This window comes from Coregonus lavaretus (genome assembly GCF_964263955.1).
Source record: "Coregonus lavaretus genome assembly, chromosome: 8".
Classification (NCBI taxonomy): Eukaryota; Metazoa; Chordata; class Actinopteri; order Salmoniformes; family Salmonidae; genus Coregonus; species Coregonus lavaretus.
This window is the reverse complement of record NC_139995.1, coordinates 13452492-13479435: the sequence shown is the minus strand read 5'-3', so window position 1 is coordinate 13479435 and position 26944 is coordinate 13452492. Positions and strand designations below refer to the sequence as shown.

Here is a 26944-nt window from a genome sequence, read left to right as displayed (position 1 = left end):
GTTGCCACAAAGTTGGAAGGACAGAATCGTGTAGAATGTCATTGTATGCTGTAGTTTTAAGATTTCCCTTCACTGGAACTAAGGGGCCTAGCCCGAACAATGAAAAACAGCCCCAGACCATTATTCCTCCTCCATCAAACTTTACAGTTGGCACTATGCATTCGGACAGATAGCGTTCTCCTGGCATCCTCCAAACCCAGATTTGTCCGTCGGACTGCCAGATGGTGAAGAGTGATTCATCACTCCAGAGAACGCGTTTCCACTACCTCAGAGTCCAATGGCGGCGAGCTTTACACCACTCCAGCCGACGCTTGGCATTGCGCATGGTGATCTTAGGCTTGTGTGCGGCTGCTCGGCCAGGGAAATCCATTTCATTAAGCTCCAGACAAACAGTTATTGTGCTGACGTTGCTTCCAGAAGCAGTTTGGAACTCGGTAGTGAGTGTTGCAACTGAGGACAGACCATTTTTATGCGCTACGCGCTTCAGCACTCTGTGAGCTTTTGTGGCCTACCACTTCGTGGCTGAACCGCTGTTGCTGCTAGACGTTTCCACTTTACAATAACGGAACTTACAGTTGACCAGGGCAGCTCTAGCATGGCAGAAATTTGACAAACTGACTTGTTGGAAAGATAGCATCCTATGACGGTGCCACGGGCTCTTCAGTAAGGCCATTATACTGCCAATATTTGTGTATGGAGATTGCATGGCTGTGCACTCGATTTTATACACCTGTCAGCAATGGGTGTGGCTGAAATAGGAGAATCCACTCATTTGAAGGGGTGTCCACAAACTTTTGTATATATAGTGTATGTATTGTGTACATACTATTACTTTATCTGTGAAATACACTTTTTATATTTAATCTATCAATTGAGTCACTTCATTTTATAGAAAATGTTTGACTGTCGGCAATATTGCTGCAGTTTGGGTTAATTCTGTCGTTTCTGTGATAAAGTATTTGATTGCATAACATCTTCCTCATGATCAGCAAGAAAAGCCTCAAGACATGGAATGAACTGGAGAGTGGCACTTGTGCGTTTAATTCCCTTGTGAAAGCTTGTTTATATTCATACCATATGCCCATTGTGGAGAACTCCAGTATGCCATACTTTAATAGCCATTATGTTCTTGGAGTTTCAGAGACACTCCTGTGAAGGGCCATTCATAGGTAGCTACCACACTTACAGTACACCACAACATTATCTTACTCTAAAAACACTTTATGGATATGGTCAAATAACATCAATAACTGACTAAATGATTGTTCCACTTTGTAGAAACCCATATCTCATGACATCATTTTGAGCACATACGGTGGAAATTCGACGAGAGTCAATAGAAGGTGTGGAAAGAGAGGACTGCCTCCAGCGAGGCTTCACCAGGTAGTCAGGGGGAGTCTGACTCCAGTCCTGATCCTGCGGCTAGCAGACCTGCCCGTCTGGCTAGACCGGTCAGAGGACAGTCTCAGGAGTCAGCTATGGTTTTCTTTCATCACCACATAATAGATAACACAAGGGCAGAACGCATAAAACGGCTTTATTGTGGAAGATAGCCACACAGAATCCACAAGTTGGAACACAAGTTGTCAGCTGTGCACTTCAGGGTAAGTGGTGATTATCTCGAGGAAACAGGGTAGTGATCCGACCCTGGCTGTGAGAGACTGAAAGGCTCTGTCAGCAGAGCAGAACGCTTGGAGCAGAGCGAGAGGCAATGTGAGCAGAGAGACGAGGAGGAAGGTGAGAGGGAGGGAGGAGTTGTTCAAGAAGGGGAGGAGGATAAGAGAATCTGTAACCAGTTGGAGGTAATCAGTCCTATTTTAGGATGTGAAGTGTGAGGGGTGAGTCTATCTTCTGTCATCACTAACATTATCTCCATATTTTCATCGTTTTTAGTGGTTAGAATCTATTTAGATTATATATCATAACTCAGAGCTATTTGTTCCTTATGTCAACAAGAACTTGTGACATGTTTGTGAAAGGCTGGGAATTTTTTTTGCCAGTGTTTTCAAGTTCTTTCCCCTGAAGATATATCTGGGTCACAGCCTAAGCTGTTTATGGAAATTAACTTATTTAATTGATTGCTTTCAGTGACATCCAATGCGAGAAACAAGATTCATTGGTGACTGCATTTCTTTCAGAGGAAACAGAGGTATTGAAAAGGAGAATTCTACCGTACACAATGTTCCAGTAACAATTAGCATATCATTACTAGCTAGTGTAATTGGTGTAATGACTTTGGCTGGACCTGTGCTGCCCTAGTAGTGCTTGTAGGTGGGGGGGGGGGGACCCCCCCAGAGTTCAAAAGACAATCCTCATTCCCAAAGACCGAGGAGGATATATACTGTACAGCCATGTCAAACTCCCAGGAACAGAGTCTGAATAAGGACGTGATATTTCTGCCGGTGTCTGAGTCCAGCCCGGAGTACCTCCACTGCGAGAGGGAGCGCTATGCGCTAGAAGGCCTGCTGAGTGCAGGCCCCGGGGCCTTCTACTCCAAGCTGAGTGCAGAGCACCTCGTCCCTTTCCTCTCCCCAGAGGAGGTGAACCAGATCAGTGGCTGGGTCAAGGACTACCACAGCAGCTATGAGGAGGTGGAGGGGGCTGAGGAGGGGGGCAGCTCAGGGGTGCAGAACTTCTCTGCCAGGTACTTCCCCACCCACTCAGACACCCCTGCACCCTGCCTGGAGCTGGGCTGGCCTGAGGGGGTCACCTGGGTGGGAATGGGACACGCCATGGTCTACACCAGCCCACCAGCGGATGGACAACCTCCTATCAGAGAGATCATCAGAAGACTACTGCAGGGGGCTAGCAAGGTATGTCTGAATGATTCAATATTATATAGTCTTAAGGCACAATAATATAATTTGGCCTACATGCACTTGGTACATCAGTAAAAATCTTGATTGTATGATGTAAATTAGTAGCGGATGGCTGAGTTCATCGCAACTACCTTACTGAGACCTAGAGGTACTGTCACCCCAGATCCAGAAATGCCTTTGCTTTGCTGAGTCTGTGTTATTGATGGTGCTTCTTGAGTATGTTGTGTTACGGTTCAGAGGGTTTTGAGTTTGCGAACTGATTGGGAGGAATATCCAGTCTGTCACATATCAATATTCCTCTGATGGAGTGTCTGCTATACAGGTTATTGCCATGGTGACAGACAGACTGACAGATAGCACTGTGATTGGTGATCTCCACACCATCGCTTCACGGGGAGTCCCTGTTTACATCATCCTGAACCAGAGATCCAACCAGGAGAACTTCCCCCCTCACAGGCTGAGGCATCCGGTGAGTAACTACACCATATAAGGACTCAGAAGTCCATATCACTACAGACTCTGACTCATGATGTCATTCATACCACATAGCCAATCCCACATAACTTCTCAATTCACACAGTACCAAAACAGCTCAACATATTAATAATCTCTGTCACAGTGCATCAGGTTTCATAAGAGCAGAATGTCATGAACCTGACGTCTGGCTCTTCAGAAGCTGACACACACCCAGGCTGACTATAGTCTCTGGTAACTCCTTTTTTTGCATGTGTGGAATGTAGCATCTGGGTGAAGCAACACAACTGAACAGGTTGTTCTGCATTCACTGTGTCAGTCTGTGCGTCTCTTGGTGTGGCTAAGGTCACGTCTGTGGTAATGATATACTGTATATGCTGGCAGAATTGAAGTCAATCCAAAGTCTATGTCTGAATCGACAGGGTTGAAATAAAGTTGATTTCCATGTATTCTGCTCTTCATAGAATATGCAGGTTCGTGTTCTTGGAGGAAAGACCTTCTGTTCGCGGGAGGGAAAGATAGTGATGGGGGAATTGAAAGACAACTTCCTCCTGGTGGATTTGGAGACAGTGGTTAATGGTAGCTACAGGTAAAGTAGCTAGGTGTTTTCCACTGTTTCTAACCTATTACACACTCAGTTTCCCTCTGACATCAAATAACAGCTTGTTATTGTGTTCACCAGCTTCACATGGTCAGACGCCCACCTGCACCGGCAGCTGGTGACAGTGCTGAGTGGCCCGGTGGTGGAATCCTTCGACCGAGAGTTCCGGATCCTCTTTGCAGCCTCACTTCCAGTTCCAGACACATGGAAGGCCGGCAGGGCCCCGATAGATGAGCCCCATCACCACTCAGTGCTCCTTGACCTCAACAACCAGCCCAAGTATCTCCCTATGGATCCTATCGACAGCCCCCCTCCTACCCCACCTGCAGACTCCACCCTGGACTGGGAGGCCCTGGGCGTTATCCACAGAGGAAGTCCTGTCAATCAACACAGTGAACCCATGGACATGAATATGAACATGGAAGAACCACTGCAACATTTTACAGCAGTGAACAAAAAGCCACCTTTTGGGGAGGAGTTTTGTCCGAAGGAGGTTGATCACCGCACAACTACGCCTGTGAATGAGAGAAGGTATGTGTGATGAAACCAGAGGGATTCCCACAATGTGATTCCCATACTTGTGTTTATGCCACAGAAGGCCAGATTTCCTAACCATTTGAAAACAGTGACAAGTTTTTGATAAGAGAGTATAAGGCTCTAAAGTGTACAAAAAGTCACTTTCATGCATTCAGGTATGATCATTTACCTTTCATTCCCTTTTAAACATATGTCAACAGGTGCAAACATAGGACCCAAGTGGTTAATATAAAGATCCAGTCCATTAAAGAAATTGGAGGCCCCTTACACTTCATTGTTGTGATTTAAAAAATTCTAGCAAAGTGCATAGCGCTTAGAATTAAAAATATATTGTTGGATATTATTCATCCTAATCAGACAGGTACATTGGAGATCATTTAAGACAAGTACAGTGGGGAAAAAAAGTATTTAGTCAAATCAAATCAAATCAAATGTTATTGGTCACATGCGCCGAATACAACAGGTGCAGACATTACAGTGAAATGCTTACTTACAGCCCTTAACCAACAGTGCATTTATTTTTAACAAAAAAAGTCAAAATAAAACAACAACAAAAAAAGTGTTGAGAAAAAAAGAGCAGAAGTAAAATAAAATAACAGTAGGGAGGCTATATATACAGGGGGGTACCGGTGCAGAGTCAATGTGCGGCGGCACCGGCTAGTTGAGATAGTTGAAGTAATATGTACATGTGGGTAGAGTTAAAGTGACTATGCATAAATAATTAACAGAGTAGCAGCAGCGTAAAAAGGATGGGTTGGGGGGGCAGTGCAAATAGTCCGGGTAGCCATGATTAGCTGTTCAGGAGTCTTATGGCTTGGGGGTAGAAGCTGTTGAGAAGTCTTTTGGACCTAGACTTGGCACTCCGGTACCGCTTGCCGTGCGGTAGCAGGGAGAACAGTCTATGACTAGGGTGGCTGGAGTCTTTGACAATTTTGAGGGCCTTCCTCTGACACCGCCTGGTATAGAGGTCCTGGATGGCAGGAAGCTTGGCCCCAGTGATGTACTGGGCCGTACGCACTACCCTCTGTAGTGCCTTGCGGTCGGAGGCCAAGCAGTTGCCATACCAGGCGGTGATGCAACCAGTCAAGATGCTCTCGATGGTGCAGCTGTATAATTTTTTGAGGATCTGAGGACCCATGCCAAATCTTTTCAGTCTCCTGAGGGGGAATAGGCTTTGTCGTGCCCTCTTCACGACTGTCTTGGTGTGTTTGGACCATGATAGTTCGTTGGTGATGTGGACACCAAGGAACTTGAAGCTCTCAACCTGTTCCACTACAGCCCCGTCGATGAGAATGGGGGCGTGCTCAGTCCTCTTTTTTTTTCCTGTAGTCCACAATCATCTCCTTTGTCTTGGTCACGTTGAGGGAGAGGTTGTTGTCCTGACACCACACGGCCAGGTCTCTGACCTCCTCCCTATAGGCTGTCTCATCATTGTCGGTGATCAGGCCTACCACTGTTGTGTCGTCGGCAAACTTAATGATGGTGTTGGAGTCGTGCCTGGCCATGCAGTCATGGGTGAACAGAGAGTACAGGAGGGGACTGAGCACGCACCCCTGAGGGGCCCCCGTGTTGAGGATCAGTGTGGCAGATGTGTTGTTACCTACCCTTACCACCTGGGGGCGGCCCGTCAGGAAGTCCAGGATCCAGTTGCAGAGGGAGGTGTTTAGTCCCAGGATCCTTAGCTTAGTGATGAGCTTAGAGGGCACTATGGTGTTGAATGCTGAGCTGTAGTCAATGAATAGCATTCTCACGTAGGTGTTCCTCTTGTCCAGGTGGGAGAGGGCAGTGTGGAGTGCAATAGAGATTGCATCATCTGTGGATCTGTTGGGGCGGTATGCAAATTGGAGTGGGTCTAGGGTTTCTGGGATAATGCTGTTGATGTGAGCCATGACCAGCCTTTCAAAGCACTTCATGGCTACAGACGTCAGTGCTACGGGTCGGTAGTCATTTAGGCAGGTTATCTTAGAGTCCTTGGGCACGGGGACTATGGTGGTCTGCTTGAAACATGTTGGTATTACAGACTCAGTCAGGGACATGTTGAAAATGTCAGTGAAGACACTTGCCAGTTGGTCAGCACATGCTCGGAGTACACGTCCTGGTAATCCGTCTGGCCCTGCGGCCTTGTGCATGTTGACCTGCTTAAAAGTCTTACTCACATCGGCTACGGAGAGCGTGATCACATAGTCATCTGGAACAGCTGGTGCTCTCATGCATGCTTCAGTGTTGCTTGCCTCGAAGCGAGCATAGAAGTGGTTTAGCTCGTCTGGTAGGCTTGTGTCACTGGGCAGCTCGCGGCTGTGCTTCCCTTTGTAGTCAGCCACCAATTGTGCAAGTTCTCCCACTTAAAAAGATGAGAGAGGCCTGTAATTTTGTGGTCCTCTGTAGCTCAACTGGTAGAGCACGGCGCTTGTAACGCCAAGGTAGTGGGTTCGATCGCCGGGACCACCCATACACAAAAAAAAATGTATGCATGCATGACTGTAAGTCGCTTTGGATAAAAGCGTCTGCTAAATGGCATATTATTATTATTATTTTCATCATAGGTACACGTCAACTATGACAGACAAATTGAGATTTTTTTTTCCAGAAAATCACATTGTAGGATTTTTAATGAATTTATTTGCAAATTATGGTGGAAAATAAGTATTTGGTCACCTACAAACAAGCAAGATTTCTGGCTCTCACAGACCTGTAACTTCTTCTTTAAGAGGCTCCTCTGTCCTCCACTCGTTACCTGTATTAATGGCACCTGTTTGAACTTGTTATCAGTATAAAATACACCTGTCCACAACCTCAAACAGTCACACTCCAAACTCCACTATGGCCAAGACCAAAGAGCTGTCAAAGGACACCAGAAACAAAATTGTAGACCTGCACCAGGCTGGGAAGACTGAATCTGCAATAGGTAAGCAGCTTGGTTTGAAGAAATCAACTGTGGGAGCAATTATTAGGAAATGGAAGACATACAAGACCACTGATAATCTCCCTCGTTCTGGGGCTCCACGCAAGATCTCACCCCGTGGGGTCAAAATGATCACAAGAATGGTGAGCAAAAATCCCAGAACCACACGGGGGGACCTAGTGAATGACCTGCAGAGAGCTGGGCCCAAAGTAACAAAGCCTACCATCAGTAACACATTACGCCGCCAGGGACTCAAATCCTGCAGTGCCAGACGTGTCCCCCTGCTTAAGCCAGTACATGTCCAGGCCCGTCTGAAGTTTGCTAGAGTGCATTTGGATGATCCAGAAGAGGATTGGGAGAATGTCATATGGTCAGATGAAACCAAAATATAACTTTTTGGTAAAAACTCAACTCGTCGTGTTTGGAGGACAAAGAATGCTGAGTTGCATCCAAAGAACACCATACCTACTGTGAAGCATGAACGGTGGAAACATCATGCTTTGGGGCTGTTTTTCTGCAAAGGGACCAGGACGACTGATCCGTGTAAAGGAAAGAATGAATGGGGCCATGTATCGTGAGATTTTGAGTGAAAACCTCCTTCCATCAGCAAGGGCATTGAAGATGAAACGTGGCTGGGTCTTTCAGCATGACAATGATCCCAAACACACCGCCCGGTCAACAAAGGTGTGGCTTCGTAAGAAGCATTTCAAGGTCCTGGAGTGGCCTAGCCAGTCTCCAGATCTCAACCCCATAGAAAATCTTTTGGAAAGTTGAAAGTCTGTGTTGCCCAGCGACAGCCCCAAAACATCACTGCTCTAGAGGAGATCTGCATGTAGGAATGGACCAAAATACCAGCAACAGTGTGTGAAAACCTTGTGAAGACTTACAGAAAATGTTTGACCTGTGTCATTGCCAACAAAGGGTATTTAACAAAGTATTGAGAAACTTTTGTTATTAACCAAATACTTATTTTCCACCATAATTTGCAAATAAATTCATAACAAATCCTACAATGGGATTTTCTGGATATTTTTTCTCATTTTGTCTGTCATAGTTGATGTGTACCTATGATGAAAATTACAGGCCTCTCTCATCTTTTTAAGTGGGAGAACTTGCACAATTGGTGGCTGACTAAATACTTTTTTCCCCCACTGTATATGGAGGATACAACCATCACAGCTCTGCAGATTTTGCTACGAAGAGAAAGAATCATTAGATCATTTGTTTTGGTACTGTCCATATGTAGCTTGTTTTTGGTCACAGGTCCAGGAATGGCTGAAGAATTGCAACATCTACCTGGAGCTAACTCTGCATATAGCACTGATGGGTGATTTAAAAAGTCATAGTCAATTGATCAATAATATAATAATACTCTTAGCAAAAATGTTGATCTTTCATTTACAATATGTAGAATCTATAAGAATAGAAAGATTCAGAACTTTTGTGAAACATCACAACACAGTTGAAAAACTGGATGGTGTTCAGAGATCGATGGGAGGGGTTGAGTGGAGCTGAAGGATGGGACTAAAATCAAACAAAAGATAACTATTGTAAACTATACTGTGTCCGTAAAATGTATATAGCGTGTATAAGCTGGAAGTAGAAGCCTAAGAGTTGTTGTCCATTAGTTTGCTCCAATTAGGGGAGGAATGGTAGGGTTAGGGGAAAATAATAAAGGAAAATATATTTTAAAAGATATATACAGTACCAGTCAAAGGTTTGGAGACACCTACTCATTCAAGGGTTTTTCTATATTTTGACTATTTTCTACATTGTAGAATAATAGTGAAGACATCAAAACTATGAAATAACACATACGGAATCATGTAGTAACCAAGAAAGTGTTAAACAAATCAAAATATATTTTATATTTAAGATTCTTCAAATAGCCACCCTTTGCCTTGATTGCAGCTTTGCACACTCTTGGCATTTTCTCAACCAGCTTCACCTGGAATGCTTTTCCAACAGTCTTCAAGGACTTCCCACATATGCTGAGCACTTGTTGGCTGCTTTTCCTTCACTCTGCCGTCCAACTCATCCCAAACCATCTCAATTGGGTTGAGGTCGGGGGATTCTGGAGGCCAGGTCATCTGATGCACCACTCCATCACTCTCCTTCTTGGTAAAATAGCCCTTACACAGCCTGGAGGTGTGTTGGGTCATTGTCCTATTGAAAAACAAATGATAGTCCCACTAAGCCCAAACCAGATGGGATGGCATATCGCTGCAGAATGATGTGGTAGCCATGCTGGTTAAGTGTAAATAGATCACAGACAGTGTCATCAGCAAAGCATCCCCACACCATAACACCTCCTCCTCCATGCTTTACGGTGGGAACTACACATGCAGAGATCATCCGTTCACCCACACCGCGTCTCACAAATACACGGCGGTTGGAAACAAAAATCTAAAATTTGAACTCCAGACCAAAGGACACGTTTCCACCGGTCTAATGTCCATTGCTCGTGTTTCTTGGCCCAAGCAGGTCTCTTCTTCTTATTGGTGTCCTTTAGTAGTAGTTTCTTTGCAGCAATTCGACCATGAAGGCCTGATACGTGTTCCATAATGGCGTAAAAGTGCGGTCGTGTATTCTGTTGTGTCCTTGTGTAAATGGGCAGTTTTTTGTTTTTTTGTCTTTCTTTTCGTATATATTTCTCTATCTCACGTTCCATCCTTTAACTAAATATACTTTCCTGCAACCCGCCTCACCCAATGTGGAACAGATTCTATTATTTCTTTATTTTTATCAAGAACCTACGGCTGAAACTAGCCAGCTAGCCATCTAACTAGCTACTTGCTATTAGCCACTGTTAGCGGTCTTCACCTCTGACCGTGGCCTGCACTACCTACCAGCCAGCTCTAGCCTGGACAATTATCGGCCAGTCTGCACAACGTGCTATCGACCCAGAGCATATCGGATTTTCTGCCGGAATCACTGAATCACTGGACCTTAACACCGGATCATCGCAACTAGCTAGGTGCAACTGAATGGCTGTTGTTGGCTAATCACCACTGTCCCGACGCACCAGTTAGCCTTGAGCTAGCCTCGAGCCAGGCCCATCTCCCGGCTATCTACCTCTCTGTCAACCGGATGAGACCTCCTAGTGTCGACACGGAGCCCCGCCGATCCATCACGACTGGTCTGCCGACGTAATCGTCTGATGTGGTTTCAACAGGCTTCCCGTTGCGACGACCACAAAGATCCATCTGCTAGCCCCGGCCTGCTAGCGCGCACAATCAACAGCCATGCCTCCTGCTCGCCTGTGCTGTAGCAGCCTACGAACTGCTCCAGGACTTACCTATTGCTGTTCACTGGACCTTCTGATAACTCAGCTACACAGCTGATGCCTGCTGGAATGTTCCTTTACATGGTACCCCATCCTGTTTATCTGTTTAGCCTCAGCCCAAACTTTCATCGCCATTACCAGTTGTTGTCTTAGCCCTCTCAAATAACACCTGTGATTGCGTTATGCCTCTCTCCCATGTCGATATGCCTAGCCTATTGCTGTTTGGGTTAGTTCTTATTGTACTATTTCACTGTAGAGCCCCTAGTCCCGCTCAACCTGCCTCAGATAGCTCCTTTGTCCCACCCCCCATACATGCGGTACCTCCAGTGATGCCATATCTTTCATCGTTACCCAATGCTTAGGTGTACCTCCACTGTACTCATATCCTTCCATATCCTTGTCTGTACATAATGCCCTGAATCTACAACACCCGGAAATCTGCCCCTTTTATTCTCTGTACCCAACGCACTAGAAGACCAGTTCTTAAAGCCTTTAGCCGTATCCTTATTCTATTCCTCCTCTGTTCCTCTGGTGATGTAGAGGTTAACCCAGGCCCTGTAGCACCCAGTATCACTTCTACTCCCCAGGCGCTATCATTTGTTGACTTCTGTAACCGTAAAAGCCTTGGTTTCTTGCATGTTAACATCAGAAGCCTCCTCCCCAAGTTTGAGTTATTCACTGCGTTAGCACACTCTGCCAACCCTGATTCACCAGAAATTCAGAAATGTCCATCCCGAACTACAACATTTCTGTCTAGATAGAACTGCCAAAGGGGGTGGAGTTGCAATCTACTGTAGAGATTTTATTTATTTTTATTTTATTTAACCTTTATTTAACCAGGTAAGCCAGTTGAGAACAAGTTCTCATTTACAACTGCGACCTGGCCAAGATAAAGCAAAGTAGTGCGATAAAAACAACAATACAGAGTTAAAACTTAAAGACAAAAATACAACAGAAAATATATATACAGTGTGTGCAACTGTAGCAAGTTATGGAGGTAAGGCAATAAATAGGCCATTGTGCAAAATAATAACAATTAGTATTAACACTGGAATGATAGATGTGAAAGAGATGATGTGCAAATAGAGATACTGGGGTGCAAATGAGCAAAATAAATAACAATATGGGGATGAGGTAGTTGGGTGAGCTAATTTCAGATGGGCTGTGGACAGGTGCAGTGATCGGTAAGGTGCTCTGACAACTGATGCTTAAATTTAGTGAGGGAGATAAGAGTCTCCAGCTTCAGAGATTTTTGCAGTTCGTTCCAGTCATTGGCAGCAGAGAACTGGGAGGAATGGCGGCCAAAGGAGGTGTTGGCTTTGGGGATGACCAGTGAGATATACCTGCTGGAGCACATACTACGGGTGGGTGTTGCTATGGTGACCAATGAGCTAAGATAAGGCGGGGATTTGCCTAGCAGTGATTTATAGATGGCCTGGAGCCAGTGGGTTTGGCGACGAATATGTAGTGAGGACCAGCCAACAAGAGCGTACAGGTCACAGTGGTGGGTAGTATATGGGGCTTTGGTGACAAAACGGATGGCACTGTGATAGACTACATCCAATTTGCTGAGTAGAGTGTTGGAGGCTATTTTGTAAATGACATTGCCGAAGTCAAGGATCGGTAGGATAGTCAGTTTTACGAGGGCATGTTTGGCAACATGAGTGAAGGAGGCTTTGTTGCGAAATAGGAAGCCGATTCTAGATTTAACTTTGGATTGGAGATGCTTAATGTGAGTCTGGAAGGAGAGTTTACAGTCTAACCAGACACCTAGGTATTTGTAGTTGTCCACATACTCTAGGTCAGACCCGTCGAGAGTAGTGATTCTAGTCGGGTGGGCAGGTGCCAGCAGCGTTCGATTGAAGAGCATGCATTTAGTTTTACTTGTGTTTAAGAGCAGTTGGAGGCTACGGAAGGAGTGTTGTATGGCATTGAAGCTCGTTTGGAGGTTTGTTAACGCAGTGTCCAATGAAGGGCCAGATGTATACAAAATGGTGTCGTCTGCGTAGAGGTGGATCTGAGAATCACCAGCAGCAAGAGCGACATCATTGATATACACAGAGAAAAGAGTCGGCCCAAGAATTGAACCCTGTGGCACCCCCATAGAGACTGCCATAGGTACAGACAACAGGCCCTCCAATTTGACACATTGAACTCTATCTGAGAAGTACCGTATTGGTCCGAATATAAGACGACCCTGATTATAAGACGACCCCCCGTTTTTCAACACAAACATTTAGAAAAACAGATTTGCAGACTAGATTTGCCGAACAAAGAACTTCATTTTATTTTAAAATAACAATATTAAAAACACAGTGAATTAAACACAAAGGCAAACTATGTACAGTATGATTCAAAATTAATATCAAGCAATAATAAAGCAACATTTTTAAATAACAGAGAAAATACAGGCCACACATTTAACTAAACTTAACAAAAATTCGCCAAACTTCTCCTCCGATGTCTCTCTATCCCTCACACACGTCCTCTGCCCCGCTGTGTTCGCTCTCGCTGTCATCGCTCCCCAGCTGCTCCGCTTCCACCGGCTCCTCCCAAAGCACGTCGTCCTCGCTGCCGTCCAATGCATTTGAGATGCAACATTTTTTAAAGCCATCGATGATGCTCTGTGAGGGAATAGCATCCCATGCATGCAGGATCCATTCACACAGTAGACTTCTCTCCGAAGTCTGACGGCAGGCGTTGGGCCAAACTCGTTCTCCGTCTAAGTGACAGTCCATTACGCCGCATCATCCTACGACACCAGCCGAGGCTGGCTTTAAATCCAGTGATGTTGAGCTCTCTGGCGATTTCCAGGGCCTTAACCTGGATGACAGCTCTGGTAATGGGCATTCCCTCACTTCTTTTTTCCCTGACATATTCAAAAACCCTCCGGTCAACCTCAATGAAACGACCACTTTGAGGACCACGGAAGGATTTTCGCTGACTGTTAGCATCTTTTAGACGTTGTTTTTCTGCTCGCCATCTTCTTACATTACACTCAGTGACCCCGAATGTCTTGGCAGCTTGGCAGTTGTTAGATGACTCTGCCTTATTGACAACCATTATTTTGAAATTGGCATCATAGCTCCTCCGCTGTTGTTTATTGACCTGGCCCACTTTTGAGCCACTTGTCTCTAAATGGTCAGCCTGTCTTTCCATCTTTAAACACCGGTAACGGGCTGGTTGTTAAGGACGCCTCTTCCCTCCGTCCGGAACGAATTTTTGGCGCCATCTGTGCCCGCGAATGTGTATTGACATTTAAAGGGAGCGCCGAAGAAGAGAAACTGCGCTCTGAATACTAGACCCCGAATATAAGACGACCCGACTTTTTTGGACCTATTTCGAGGGGAAAAAAGGCCGTCTTATATTCGGACCAATACGGTAGTTGCTGAACCAGGCAAGGCAGTCATTTGAGAAACCAAGATAGCCTGCAGAGCTCTATCATACTATCCAGGTCTGTGCCCAAACAGTTTGAGCTTCTACTTCTAAAAATGCACCTTTCCAGAAATAAGTCTCTCACTGTTGCCGCTTGCTACAGACCCCCCTCAGCCCCCAGTTGTGCCCTGGACACCATATGTGAATTGCTTGCCCCTCATCTATCCTCAGAGTTCGTACTGCTTGGTGACCTAAACTGGGATATGCTTAACACCCCGGCCGTCCTACAATCTAAACTAGATGCCCTCAATCTCACACAAATTATCAAGGAACCTACCAGGTACAACCCTAAATCCATAAACATAGGCACCCTCATAGATATCATCCTGACTAATTTACCCTCTAAATACACCTCCGCTGTCTTCAACCAGGATCTCAGCGATCACTGCCTCATTGCCAGTGTCTGTAATGGGTCCGCGGTCAAACGACCACCCCTCATCACTGTCAAACGCTCCCTAAAACACTTCAGTGAGCAGGCCTTTCTAATTGACCTGGCCCGGGTATCCTGGATGGATATTGAACACATTCCGTCAGTAGAGGATGCTTGGATGTTCTTCAAAAGTGCTTTCCTCTCCATCTTAAATAATGCCCCAAAATTCAGAACTAAGAACAGATATAGCCCCTGGTTCACCCCAGACTTGACTGCCCTTGACCAGCACAAATACATCCTGTGGCGTACTGCATTAGCATCCAACAGCCCCCGTGATATGCAACTTTTCAGGGAAGTCATGAACCAATATACACAATCAGTTAGGAAAGCAAAGGCTAGCTTTTTCAAACAGAAATGTGCATCCTGTAGCACTAACTCCAAAAAGTTTTGGAACACTGTGAAGTCCATGGAGAATAAGAGCACCTCCTCCCAGTTACCCACTGCACTGAGGCTAGGAAACACTGTCACCACGATAATCAAGAATTTCAATAAGCATTTTGCTACGGCTGGCCATGCTTTCCACCTGGTTACCCCTACCCTGGCCACCAGCTCTGCACCCTCTGCTGCAACTTGCCCATGCCCCCCCCCGCTTCTCCTTCACCCAAATTCAGATAGCTGATGTCCTGAAAGAGCTGCAAAATCTGGACCCCTACAAATCAGCTGGGCTAGACAATCTGGACCCTTTCTTTCTAAAATTAGCTGCCGAAATTGTCGCAACCCCTATTACTAGCCTGTTCAACCTCTCTTTCGTATCATCTGAGATCCCCAGAGATTGGAAAGCTGCCGCGGTCATCCCCCTCTTTAAAGGGGGTGACACTCTAGATCCAAACTGTTACAGACCTATATCCATCCTGCCCTGCCTTTCGAAAGTATTTGAAAGCCTAGTTAACAAACAGATCACCCGACCATTTCGAATCCCACCGTACCTTCTCCGCTATGCAATCTGGTTTCCGAGCTGGTCATGGGTGCACCTCAGCCACGCTCAAGGTCCTAAACAATATAATAACCGCGATCGATAAAAGACAGTACTGTGCAGCCATCTTCATCGACCTGGCCAAGGCTTTTGACTCTGTCAATCACCACATTCTTATTGGCAGACTAAATAGCCTTGGTTTCTCAAATGACTGCTTCGCCTGGTTCACCAACTACTACTCAGATAGAGTTCAGTGTGTCAAATCGGAGGGCCTGTAGTCTGGACCTCTGGCAGTCTCTATGGGGGTCCACAGGGTTCAATTATCGGGCCGACTCTATTCTCTGTACATATCAATGATGTCGCTCTTGCTGCTGGTGACTCTCAGATCCACCTCTATGCAGACGACACCATTTTGTATACATCTGGCCCTTCATTGGACACTGTGTTAACAAACCTCCAAACGAGCTTCAATGCCATACAACACTCCTTCCGTGGCCTCCTACTGCTCTTAAACGCTAGTAAAACTAAATGCATGCTCTTCAATCGAACACTCCTTGCACCCGCCCGCCTGACTAGAATCACTACTCTCGGCGGGTCTGACTTAGAATATGTGGACAACTACAAATATATAGATTTTCTATTGTGATATTGACTGTACGTTTTGTTTATTCCATATGTAACACTGTGTTGTTGTTGTTTTTATCGCACTGCTTTGCTTTATCTTGGCCAGGTCGCAGTTATAAATGAGAACTTGTTCTCAACTGGCTTACCTGGTTAAATAAAGGTGAAATAAATTTTTAAAAAATCACACAGTCCCTTCTGAACAGTTGATGTTGAGATGTGTCTGTGACTTGAACTCTGTGAAGCATTTATTTGGGCTGCAATTTCTGAGGCTAGTAACTCTAATGAACTTATCCTCTGCAGCAGAGGTAACTCTGGGTCTTCCATTCCTGTGGCGGTCCTCATGAGAGACAGTTTTATCATAGCGCTTGATGGTTTTTGCGACTGCACTTGAAGAAACTTTCAAAGTTCTTGAAACGTTCCGTATTGACTGACCTTCATTTCTTAAAGTAATGATGGACTGTCGTTTCTCTTTGCTTATTTGAGCTGATCTTGCCATAATATGGACTTGGTCTTTTACCAAATAGGGCTATCTTCTGTATACCCCCTATTTTCTCTCTGTATATTTTGAATACTTTTATCTTGTGGGGACAGTAGCAGTTTCTGTATAATCGGTGCTGAGGTCTGTTTGTTCTTTTTATGTTACAGAATATGGGCCAACAATACCAGTTTGGTGACAAAAATTCAGCTGGATAATCAAACGACTATTAAGTCAGTCCACTCTGGAAATATGAGACTCATATGTGCTCAGTTTGCAATGTTATGGCATCCTTAAGAAGATAATGAGTTTACATGAGAATAACTTTCCACAATACATGAATAGTAATGTTATAACACCTGTCTTTTTCAGATTATTTTGCAGCAGAGCTTTACCCTATCAGACAGATAACCAGCCGTCCACTGAAACAGAAACCCAACACAAGTGTGTAACGCTGTGATAATTGTGACTATAATTGTGATTGTGAATTAACTTTCAGAACTCCAATTAATGAAATGGGTACATTACCATAGTAAACCATACTTGGTCAGTAAATAGTGCTACAATGCCATTTTTCTCTTTAAGGGTCCAACCCAAAACATATGTCAGACACCTCTCCAAACAGAGGAGCTATGAAGTTTATGAGAAAGAGTCTGTGGGGCCCAGTGAAAACAAAATGGAGACAGGCCCACGAGAAGAAGTTGTGGCCTTTCCCTCCAGAGAGAGAAAATATCGTCCAACTAGAAGGGAAGATGTTATGGCAGTGGAGTTAGGCTCAGAGGCAACCAAATCTGGAGTCAAGTCTGGTGCTGATAGCCCCTCTACTTTTAGGGTGAGTCTCTGGTTTATAAATATACACACAGTTCCACTGCTACTGATTCATCCTGTATGGAATGACGATTCTGTATCATTTGGAGTAAAATAAAATCCGATACTGTTCAAGGACAGAGTATGGACAGTGAAGGTTTGCCTTTCTCTCATGCAGAGACCTCTGATACTGAAGGTGCCTCAAAGTGAAAGCTTCACCTCTTTGAGTGACATCATGAGGAGGCTCCAGCCTCGTCAGAGCTCTTCAGCCCAGCTAAGGAGGGGTGCTATGACCACCGTGTCAGATCTCAGCAGTTCCATGATGGACCTGAGTGTGATGCATACAGACCCAGGCTTTAAAGAGAGGGGACCATCAGTGCCACAAGCCAGTGTAAGTGTAAGGATTTAAGGATTTATGATTTGTGTGTGTGTGTGTGTGTGTGTTCCTTTCCCTGTGTGTGAGCAAGATAAATATAGAGTCCATCTACTGAGACATTCTCTGGTTTACTCTTTTCCTGACAGTACTTTGACCCTATTCGAATGACCCCAGCCCTCACCCTGATGAGGAAGAGGAATGATGAGTTTAAAACTGGGATCCTTAGGCCTCCCAAAACCTTTCTGCCTCCTACCACCAGGCCTCGCAGTGGCAGCTTTGGACTCCAGAGGGATTGGAGAAGGCCTCAGAGTGACGGGGATCTAGGGAAGGAGGAGAGAAAGTGATTGAGTGAAGAGGTTGGAAGAGAGCAGGGAAATGTTACTATGCGAATGGGACAGACAATGGTAGCTGCATTGAGAGCAGAGCCTAATGTTGAATCACACTGACAAATTTGATGTGCAACTTCAGTGAAAATGGTTACTGTATTTACCTAGAAGATGAAGCAGGGAAGCCATCTGTTAATGACAGCAGGTAAAGGCATTTATGGAGGTCCTTACGTTTGAAATGTATTGAGCTGGATCAATAAACTCAGTTGATCATCTCTCATAATACCGACATTGTAAGTCCTACAAGATGGTAAAATGCTCAGTAGAACAAATCTAAATAACTACAGTATTCATGGTTTCAGGCCCCACACAAATGTTTAAGTACAGGTCTTGGACTAGAATAGTAGATTTCTTGACATATTAATTTGTTTCTTATGGAATATTGGATTAGGACTGTATTTCATTAATAAATATAATAAATATAGATAATAAAAATAACCTTTCATAGTGTTAATTCACACAGTTTCATCTGTCTAAGATAACTTTCAATCTTATGACATTTTGTTTACTATCATGATTAACTGTGTCTCTGTCCTCGCAAATACACCATATTTTATAGTCCAAGGAACACTAAAATGTATAGGATCAGAGGATTGGAGAAAATTCATATTTTCCACAGTATATCTTTCCCTTTCAGCCAAATAGTCATATTCTGGTTCAGTCACTAGATGGCGGTAGTATTATGAGTATGGTGTGCTTGAGGTTATATGGAAGAAACTTGGAGAGGCTGGGGTCCTTCAGGTTCCTTGGGGTATACTTTGATACTAGACGGACCTGGGCAGAACACATTGAAAGAGTGGTGGGAAAGTGTAAGAAGGTGCTAAATGTGATGCGCTGTCTGACGGGGAAGGAGTGGGAGGCTGGGCGTTCCTCATTGAGGACCATGTATGTTGCATTGATCCGATCCATAATAGACTATGGCTGTATAGCGTATTGTTCGGCAGCCCGGACCTCAGTGGAAAGCTAGATGTCATACAGGGGCAAGGACTCAGAATATGTAGTGGGGCATTTCGGACCTCCCCAGTGGCTGCACTACAGGTGGAGATGGGGGATATGCCATTGAAGATTAGGAGACAGCAGCTGGCAATGAATTATTGGGTCAACCTATAGGGACATGGGGTGTCTCATCCTGCGAAAGGGATTTTACAGGCATGCTGGGAACATGAGCGAAGACAGAACACAAGCTTTGGGTGGGTGGGTAATACCCAGGCGAAGGAGATGGGACTGTATGGAAGGGAGTTTAGTCCAACGGTAACTAATCCTGTAAATCCACCATGGCTACTCCCGCCTCCAGTAGTTGATCTAGAAGTGTTGGAGAGACTACAGAAAGATAGGGAGGGTGTTGATCCATCTGATTTGTTTAAGAGTCGTCTGGATACTGTGTATCAGGATTTTGTGGTCATTTACACAGATGGTTCAAAAGATCCAAGGACACGACATACAGGGTCAGCATTTGTAGTGCAGGAATGTGGGGTGGCAGTCAGGAAACGTATTACAGATAATCTGGCTGTATATACGGCGGAGCTGATGGCCAAACTGTTGGCCTTACAGTGGGTGGAGGAAGTCAAGCCAGACAGAGTAGTTATTTTCTCTGATTCATGCGCAGTGTTGATGAGTCTGCAGTCTTTTAGCTCACGTAGCAGACAAGACCTGCTGTATGAGGTACTACAAACCCATGGTAGGGTTAGACAGATGCGTATAGAGACAAGCTTTACTTGGGTCCCAGCCCATGTGGGGGTGGAGGGGAATGAGGCAGCTGATGTACTGGCTAAACAAGCACTTAGTAGTGGGGATGTTGATGTTGTAGTTTTAATGAGCAAGGCAGAGGCAAAAAGCCTGATATGGACAGTGATGGTGCAGAGATGGCAGGAGCAGTGGAATAGAGATAATAAGGGAAGGCATTTATTTCAAGTACAGAGGAAAGTCGGGGAGGGGAGGACGGCCGGAAGGGACAGAAGAGAGAAGGCTATTTTTACAAGATTAAGGGTGGGACACAGCCGGTTGAATAAGACTTTAAATGTGATAGGAAAACATCCAACAGGAAAGTGTGATTATTGCCAGGAAACAGAGACTGTGGAGCATGTATTGCTACAGTGTGGGCAGTATCAGAGGGAAATAGAGAGGATGAGAACTTCATTAGATATAGTCTAAAATATTTTGTTATATTTTTTAAGAGCAACGGGGCTGACAGTTAGGATTTAGTTTCTCCCCGTCTCTGGCCCACACTCCAGTACAGTAGGTGGCGGTAATGCACTATAACGTTGGATGCCAACTGCCGATAAACCCCACCGAAGAAGAAGACGAAGAAGCCAACTGGCGTAGAACAACCCGGAAGCACGTGGAAAGAAAATAGAAAATGTGACGCTGCTGGTAGTTGCCAACAATTGTTTGTCAATTTCAAGTTTATTGAGTCACGGGAATAGAGACAGCATTATTACCACCCCGAGGACTTTAATTATGTATTGATATATTATGCTTGTCATATTTATATTTGGAAGATCACCTTTCTAGCAACTGAAAAAGTTATCCCACTAGTAAGATAGCTAGCAAGCTAACGTTACTCCACTGATCTTCTCAACATGGTTCGAGCGCTAAGGTACGTTAGCTAGATTTCTTTGTATAAACAGTCAACTTTAGTTCAAGATGCTAGACATCTAACCTCTGAATTGTCATATGAGATGGCAAGAATGTAGTGTTTATGACGTCCAGGGCCCCGTTTTTCAAAAGTTATTTATCAAGATGCCGCCTATCGGATACGATTAAATGCATATGAATAGAACGGGAGTCCCCATTAAAGTCAATGATTTGTCCGTTCAATTCATCCAATTTCTATGCATTTAATCCTATCCGGGAGGTGAAATCCAGATAGATAACTTTTGAAAAACTGGGCCCTGGCTTGGATGTGACAACTTTTGCCCCTCGCTCCACTCAGAACCAAACGAGCCCCTAAGGTGAAGAAGACGGAACAGTTTGACAAAGATGACCCTGAAGCATATAAGGACATGCCTGTCCCAGATAAGGTACAGTATATTAGGTATATATGTTATGGAGAAGCCTGTGTGAACAGAAGTATGATTAACTTCATATGATATCAACATCTGCACAATGTTGATTGTCAACAAAGCTTATGGAGTTTGTCCTTTACTTGACCAAGAGTTGTCATTGTTGCTTTAGATCAATTTTAAGTTACCATTCAATCTCCTTAAAACTTCAAATATTTTTAACAGAGATCCTCACAGTATACGAAGGATAAGGTCGATGAGTTCCACGAAGACAAAATCTCGGTGAGTCTCCATCTATATTTCTGTAGTTCAAGTTCTTTCCTGAAATCTTTGAACCCTACTCAGTCTTAATGTTGTATATTTTTGCCACTAGAACCTCCTGGCACGTGGTGTTCAGATGGACAGTGACCAGGAAGATGGTGATGAAGAGGTGAGTTAAAGGCCAACAACTGCAAGTAAACAGTATCTTATAGAGCAGAACTTGAATGACTTATCCATGCAGACATCACATTGAGCTGATGATTATCATGTTGTTTGCAGGAGGAAGTGATGGCTCTGGACCTCTCTGACTCAGAGGATGATGAAGAGGAGGAAGAAGAGGAGGCTGATATGGACAGTGATCTGGAAGGGAAGAAGGATGATGGTAATTATACAGCCCAAAGTCAACCTACTATAGCAGTTTTTGTACCCACTCAACTATTGACCTGGTTTTTTATGTGCATGTGTATTTTGCTGAATTAACATATTAAATGTGGTTGTCTGCTCCTAGATCTCCCCAATGATATGGCATGGGGAAACAGGAAGAAGATGTTCTATGACTCTGACTATGTGGCTGCCAGTGAGTATTTCAAATTGTATTAATTCATTCTTCTATCATTCCTGAATATTTCAATCTGGTTGATGTAGTTATGTTTGTTTGACATAGGCTGTTTCCTTGAAACTACTCACTTTTTGTTGTTGCAGAGGGAAAATCTCAGCAAGACGTAGAGGCAGAGGATGAAGAGGAAGAGGAAGAAGCTAAGAATATTCAGAGACGATTGGCTGCCAATCTTAGCGAGGAGGACTATGATCTTAACCTCCTTCAGGTATACATTATCAGCAACAAAGTATACATGCTTGAGCCTTCAGCTCTATCAAAGTAAAGAAACACATTTTCCTGTTGTCCTCATTGTGTGTGTGTGTATGTGTAGGAGTTCGCTGTAGAGGAGCAGGGGGTAGAGAAGGGTGTGGAGAAGGAGAGGATTGTGAAGGACCTGAAGCAGATGTCCCAGAAGGAGAAGATGAAGCTGCTGAAGAAAGAGTCACCAGAGCTACTGGAGCTCATTCGGGACTTTAAGGCAAAGGTATGATAACCACAACCTAACCACTACTGTATGTACAGCAGAATAAGAAACATACAGTATAATCCACACTTCATTTTGTTGAACCTGTAACGAGTTGCAGTATGTTGGTGTTAGTTACTACTGGTGGTGTTGAGTGGTAATGCCGTACTGTTTGCCAATGGTGTTGTGTGCAGTTGGCAGAGCTGAAGGACGAGCTACAGCCCCTTTTGGAGATGGTCAAAGATGGACGGATCCCACCGGGAAAGGGTGCCAACTACCTCAAGACCAAACAGCAGCTTTATCTAAAGTAAGTGTGAATGTTATTTGTAACATAAATTGCATAAACAATGCCAATGAGAATCAACTCGCTTATTGTTATTTCTGTCCTTAGTTACTGCACAAACATCAGTTTCTACTTGGTCCTGAAAGCAAAGCGTATTCCCGCACACAACCACCCAGTGATTGAAAGACTGCTGACTTACAGAAATGTGAGTAGATGCATTGTCGTTTGTGATTGATACAATTGTAGGTATACCATGTGTAGTTGGTATGATTCAGATCGTGTCCTATAATAATAGTGTTCTGACTGTCCCTGCAGCTGATAAATGAGATGGGTGAGGTAGACTCTCGGCTTGCCCCACAGCTGCACCAGCTGCTCTCTGCAGACCAGAAGGAGAAGTCTGCTAGAAAGTCAGAGAGCAGCAAACCGATCACCAACAAGAAGGTCAAGGTGAGAAATTAGTTTGATGTTGGTCCATTAGGTGATATGGATGATGTACATACTTAAAGGTAGACTCAGCGATATGACGTAGATGCACAAAGTAAACATAGTGGGTGAATTTCCTCAATTTAGAGCGTTGAAGCACAAGGCTAAACTTCCCTGCTGCATTGGTCCTGTTGCTACCACGCTGTAACAGCGTAAAGCGAACCTGTGAACATGCGCAAATACTGTGTGAGAGGGAAGTCTTGTGTCTTGTCAAACACAAATCTGCGATGATGCTTGTGGCAACGTCATTTCGCTGAGTCTACCTTTAAACTGGACTGGTCCCTATGTTGTCAGGTGTCTGAAGAGGCTGGGGCGGAATCATCTGAAGACTCATACTCTGACTTGGATGAGGAGGCTGCCCTGCGCTTCTACAGAGGAGTGGAGGAGAGGCTGAAACTGAAGAGGAAGAGCAAGGACCCACAGGATCAGGAAGGGTGAGTGTTACCCAGGTACATTATAGAGCCCCACAGTGAAGGTGTCATAATACCCATAAAACCTAGCGGTCAAACAGGGAAATGGTTCCAATCGTTTTTCCACCATTCATTTTTCCCATAGGGGATTTTTGAAACACTCCAAATAAGGGCTGTGTTTCGTGTAGGCTTACCCTGCGGTGACGTTTTGATAACCATGTAAATATCTCTCGGACAAGGTGACTTTTATCAATATATTCAGCTCTATTTACTCTCAGATTCGAAAATGCCAATTGGTATCAAATTAGACATCATGCAAGACTACAAATTTCTGCAAGCGCCTACACGTGTAATCTCTAGCTGACACCTTTGCTAACAGGTATTGTGTCAATTAAAAAATTGCCCAATACCGTTCACAGAATTATCAATATAAAGAAATGTTGCCAATTCATTCATTACTACATTTAGCTAACAGATAGTTAACCCAGAGATTCTTAAGGTTGCCTCGATTCGGCAGTCTCGTCCAGATCATCATGGCATTTGTAGTTCTTTTTGATAGCCACATTAGCAGCTAATTAGCGTTTCATTGGTTGGGGGTAAATACAGGCGAATATATTGATAAGTCTTCTTTATCTTGGCCAGGTCGCAGTTGTAAATGAGAACTTGTTCTCAACTGGCTTACCTGGTTAAATAAAGGTTAAATATATATATTTTTCAAAATAAGTCACCTTTTCCAAGAGATTTACACGCTTATCAAAACGTCACGCCAGGTTAAGCCTTCATGAAATACAGCCCTTATTTTATTAAGTGCCCTTACAAAAAAAGATTGCTGTCTGAGTCCAGTATAACTGCAGTTTGCTGCAAATACTGCATCCAAAATAAGTTTTTTTTTACTACAGTAGTTTTGTAGTGTAACTGCAGTTACAGTGCAGTATAACTGCAGTACTCTGCAATTACTGTGTCCAAAATACCACAGTCGACTGCAGTTACTGCAATCTTTTTTTGTAAGGCTGTTTCTAAAATCCCCTATGGGAAACATTTATGGTGGAAAGACTATTCTAACCATTTCCTTGTTTGACCGCTAGGTTTTATGGGTATTATGACTCATACTGTGGTACTCTCTTCAAGTTCACAGAGTAGGAATGAGATAGGCAGGGCTTGATGGTAGATCTATTTCCTCGTTGCAGATTGGAGGAGGCAGGAGATGAAGAGGAGGTGGATCCAGATGCAAAGAGACGCATTAGCTACCAGGTACAGTGTAACACCCTCTGAGAATTAGAAATGAATTACACACATTCAAGTATACAGCAGCAATGATTTATTGTTCATCTTAGCCTTCATGTACAATATTAACTTGTTTTCATGTCTCTTGTTCACATTTTCATTGTATAAAGCACAGTATGAGACATTTATTCTCCCAATATATCATGACCTTCATATCAATCTTGTGCTTTGTATGTAAGAGTATTATATTCCCTTCCTAGTTTAAACCATTAGTCTAATTAGTACATGCTGCTCTATCCTTTCTGAAGATGGCCAAGAACAAAGGGCTTACACCAAAGAGGAAGAAGATTGACCGCAATCCCAGAGTCAAACACAGAGAGAAGTTCAGACGAGCCAAGATCCGCAGAAAGGGACAGGTTTGTAGACTACATTTAAACTTGAAGTTGCAGTGTATAAAATGTATACAAATGCTATGGATGATTGATTTATAAGTGCTTCGCAGGAATTACTGACACCTTCAGGCAGATCTTTCAGAACCGCTGCTGTATACTGATATTATATACAGTATTTGATAGCAAAATTGACAACTTGTGTCAATTATGGGCCAAATTTTAAAGACTGTTGGAATTCATAGTTCTTCAAACAAATCTACATAAGTATTGAATGTATTCCAGGTTCGTGAAGTCCGTCGTGAGGAGACAAGATACAGTGGAGAGCTGTCTGGTATTCGTGCTGGAGTTAAAAAGAGTGTCAAACTCAAGTAACCAGCCCAACTGTTTCCTTTAAGGAAGATTGTCAACAGTTCCCTGTGGACTGATTTGTCCAACACAATGTTGAGGTTTAATGTCCCAAGTCTGTCACTTTACTGATGTACTATTGTCTGTGACATTACTCTGACAATCTGCTTTGTTGTAATGAAACTGCTATAAAGTTGTTCTTAATCAAGTAAAACTTTATTGTTTGGCCTTATCATTCCACAACCCACATGTTGTAATCTGCTTCCAGACATAAGATGGTCAAGGATCGTTTTGCTGTTTTTATGTAATGTATTTTTTATTTTATTTTTTTACAGCAGACAGTGAGTACTGAAACCTACTTACCCATGCACATTGTCTGATCTAGGTGGCGAAAGCCAAGCCAGATAAAATAAAGATCCAAAGTCGACAAGCATGAACTAAAGCCAGATGTAAGCAGAGTTTAGTACAAAGAGATTGTCCCAAGCCCAGGGACTTGTACTGTCCATTAGTGTTTCTACAAGTTGCCAGGTCTCCTAGTAAGCAGCATTGTTTAGGGCTGACCCCAATTAGTCAACTGGTCGATTGTTTGGTCGACAGAATGTTTTAGTCAAGCAGTAACCTATATATATATCAAGCATAATTTGGCTTTTAGTTTAGGCCTCAGCAATGGATTAGTTCATGGAGATGGTTGCAAATTTGCAACCATCTCCGTGAACTAATCCATTGCTGAGGCCTAAACTAAAAGCCAATTTATGCTTGATCTGAAAAATGTGGTCGGAGGCTCCATTATGGATGGTGTGACGCAATTGCTGAGCCTCCCAGGACCGCATCACCATACGCCTCCCTAATTTTGTAACAATGCTGTGAGCTCAGTATAGCTCCGCGTTGACATGATTGGTTGACGGTAGGTGGGGGCGGTACATCCTATATAAACACAAACTCACTTCCTTGACAACAGCTCTGCACTGCTCTATGACTCACAAGAAGTATGAGTGCCCTGACTTCTGCTGAGGCCATATCACTGTAAATGCTGCATGGCCAATGCAGACGTGGGATTTACCCAGATGCATAATGCACTTCTCCCTCCAGAATGAGCGCTCTCCCGACAATGTGATTCATAACTTAATTGTGTGAATTGTTTGCGTTTGTTAGTGTATATCAATTTCTCATTGCATACATCACCAGTAGTAGGCTACATTTACCGTTAATTCCTATAATTTCTAATCTACAATGTTTGTTACATTGGTTACAGTAATTATTTTACTGCATTCAATATTATTATTCCAGTCTTCCCGTTATCCTTGTCCGAGTGGGCACATTGTTTTCAGAGTGCACAACCTATGCTACACTTGTGAGAAACAAGTGTTGGTTTATTTACGAGTTTTGTCAATTTAGTCATTGTCTTTTGTTTGGAGCGC

General features: G+C 43.9%; 2 protein-coding genes across 2 annotated transcripts; both read left to right on the top strand.

Moving 5' to 3' along the window:
- Positions 1-2351: 2351 nt before the first annotated feature.
- fam83e (family with sequence similarity 83 member E) lies at positions 2352-18023 on the top strand (the record flags this gene model as incomplete). Its single annotated transcript, XM_084166925.1, has 6 exons — positions 2352-2813; positions 3142-3288; positions 3758-3882; positions 3976-4411; positions 17482-17694; positions 17826-18023. The coding sequence occupies 6 exons, from the start codon at positions 2352-2354 to the stop codon at positions 18021-18023; spliced, it is 1581 nt and encodes a 526-aa protein (XP_084023051.1).
- A 2358-nt stretch (positions 18024-20381) lies between these two features.
- Positions 20382-25765, top strand: utp3 (UTP3 small subunit processome component). Its single transcript, XM_084167546.1, has 15 exons — positions 20382-20661; positions 20998-21085; positions 21293-21349; positions 21441-21497; positions 21608-21710; positions 21837-21905; positions 22031-22152; positions 22258-22410; positions 22584-22696; positions 22781-22877; positions 22988-23119; positions 23450-23589; positions 24753-24816; positions 25098-25205; positions 25464-25765. Exons 1-15 carry the CDS (start codon positions 20645-20647, stop codon positions 25551-25553), a joined length of 1410 nt encoding a protein of 469 aa, XP_084023672.1. The 5' UTR covers positions 20382-20644; the 3' UTR covers positions 25554-25765.
- The last annotated feature ends 1179 nt before the right edge of the window (positions 25766-26944 follow it).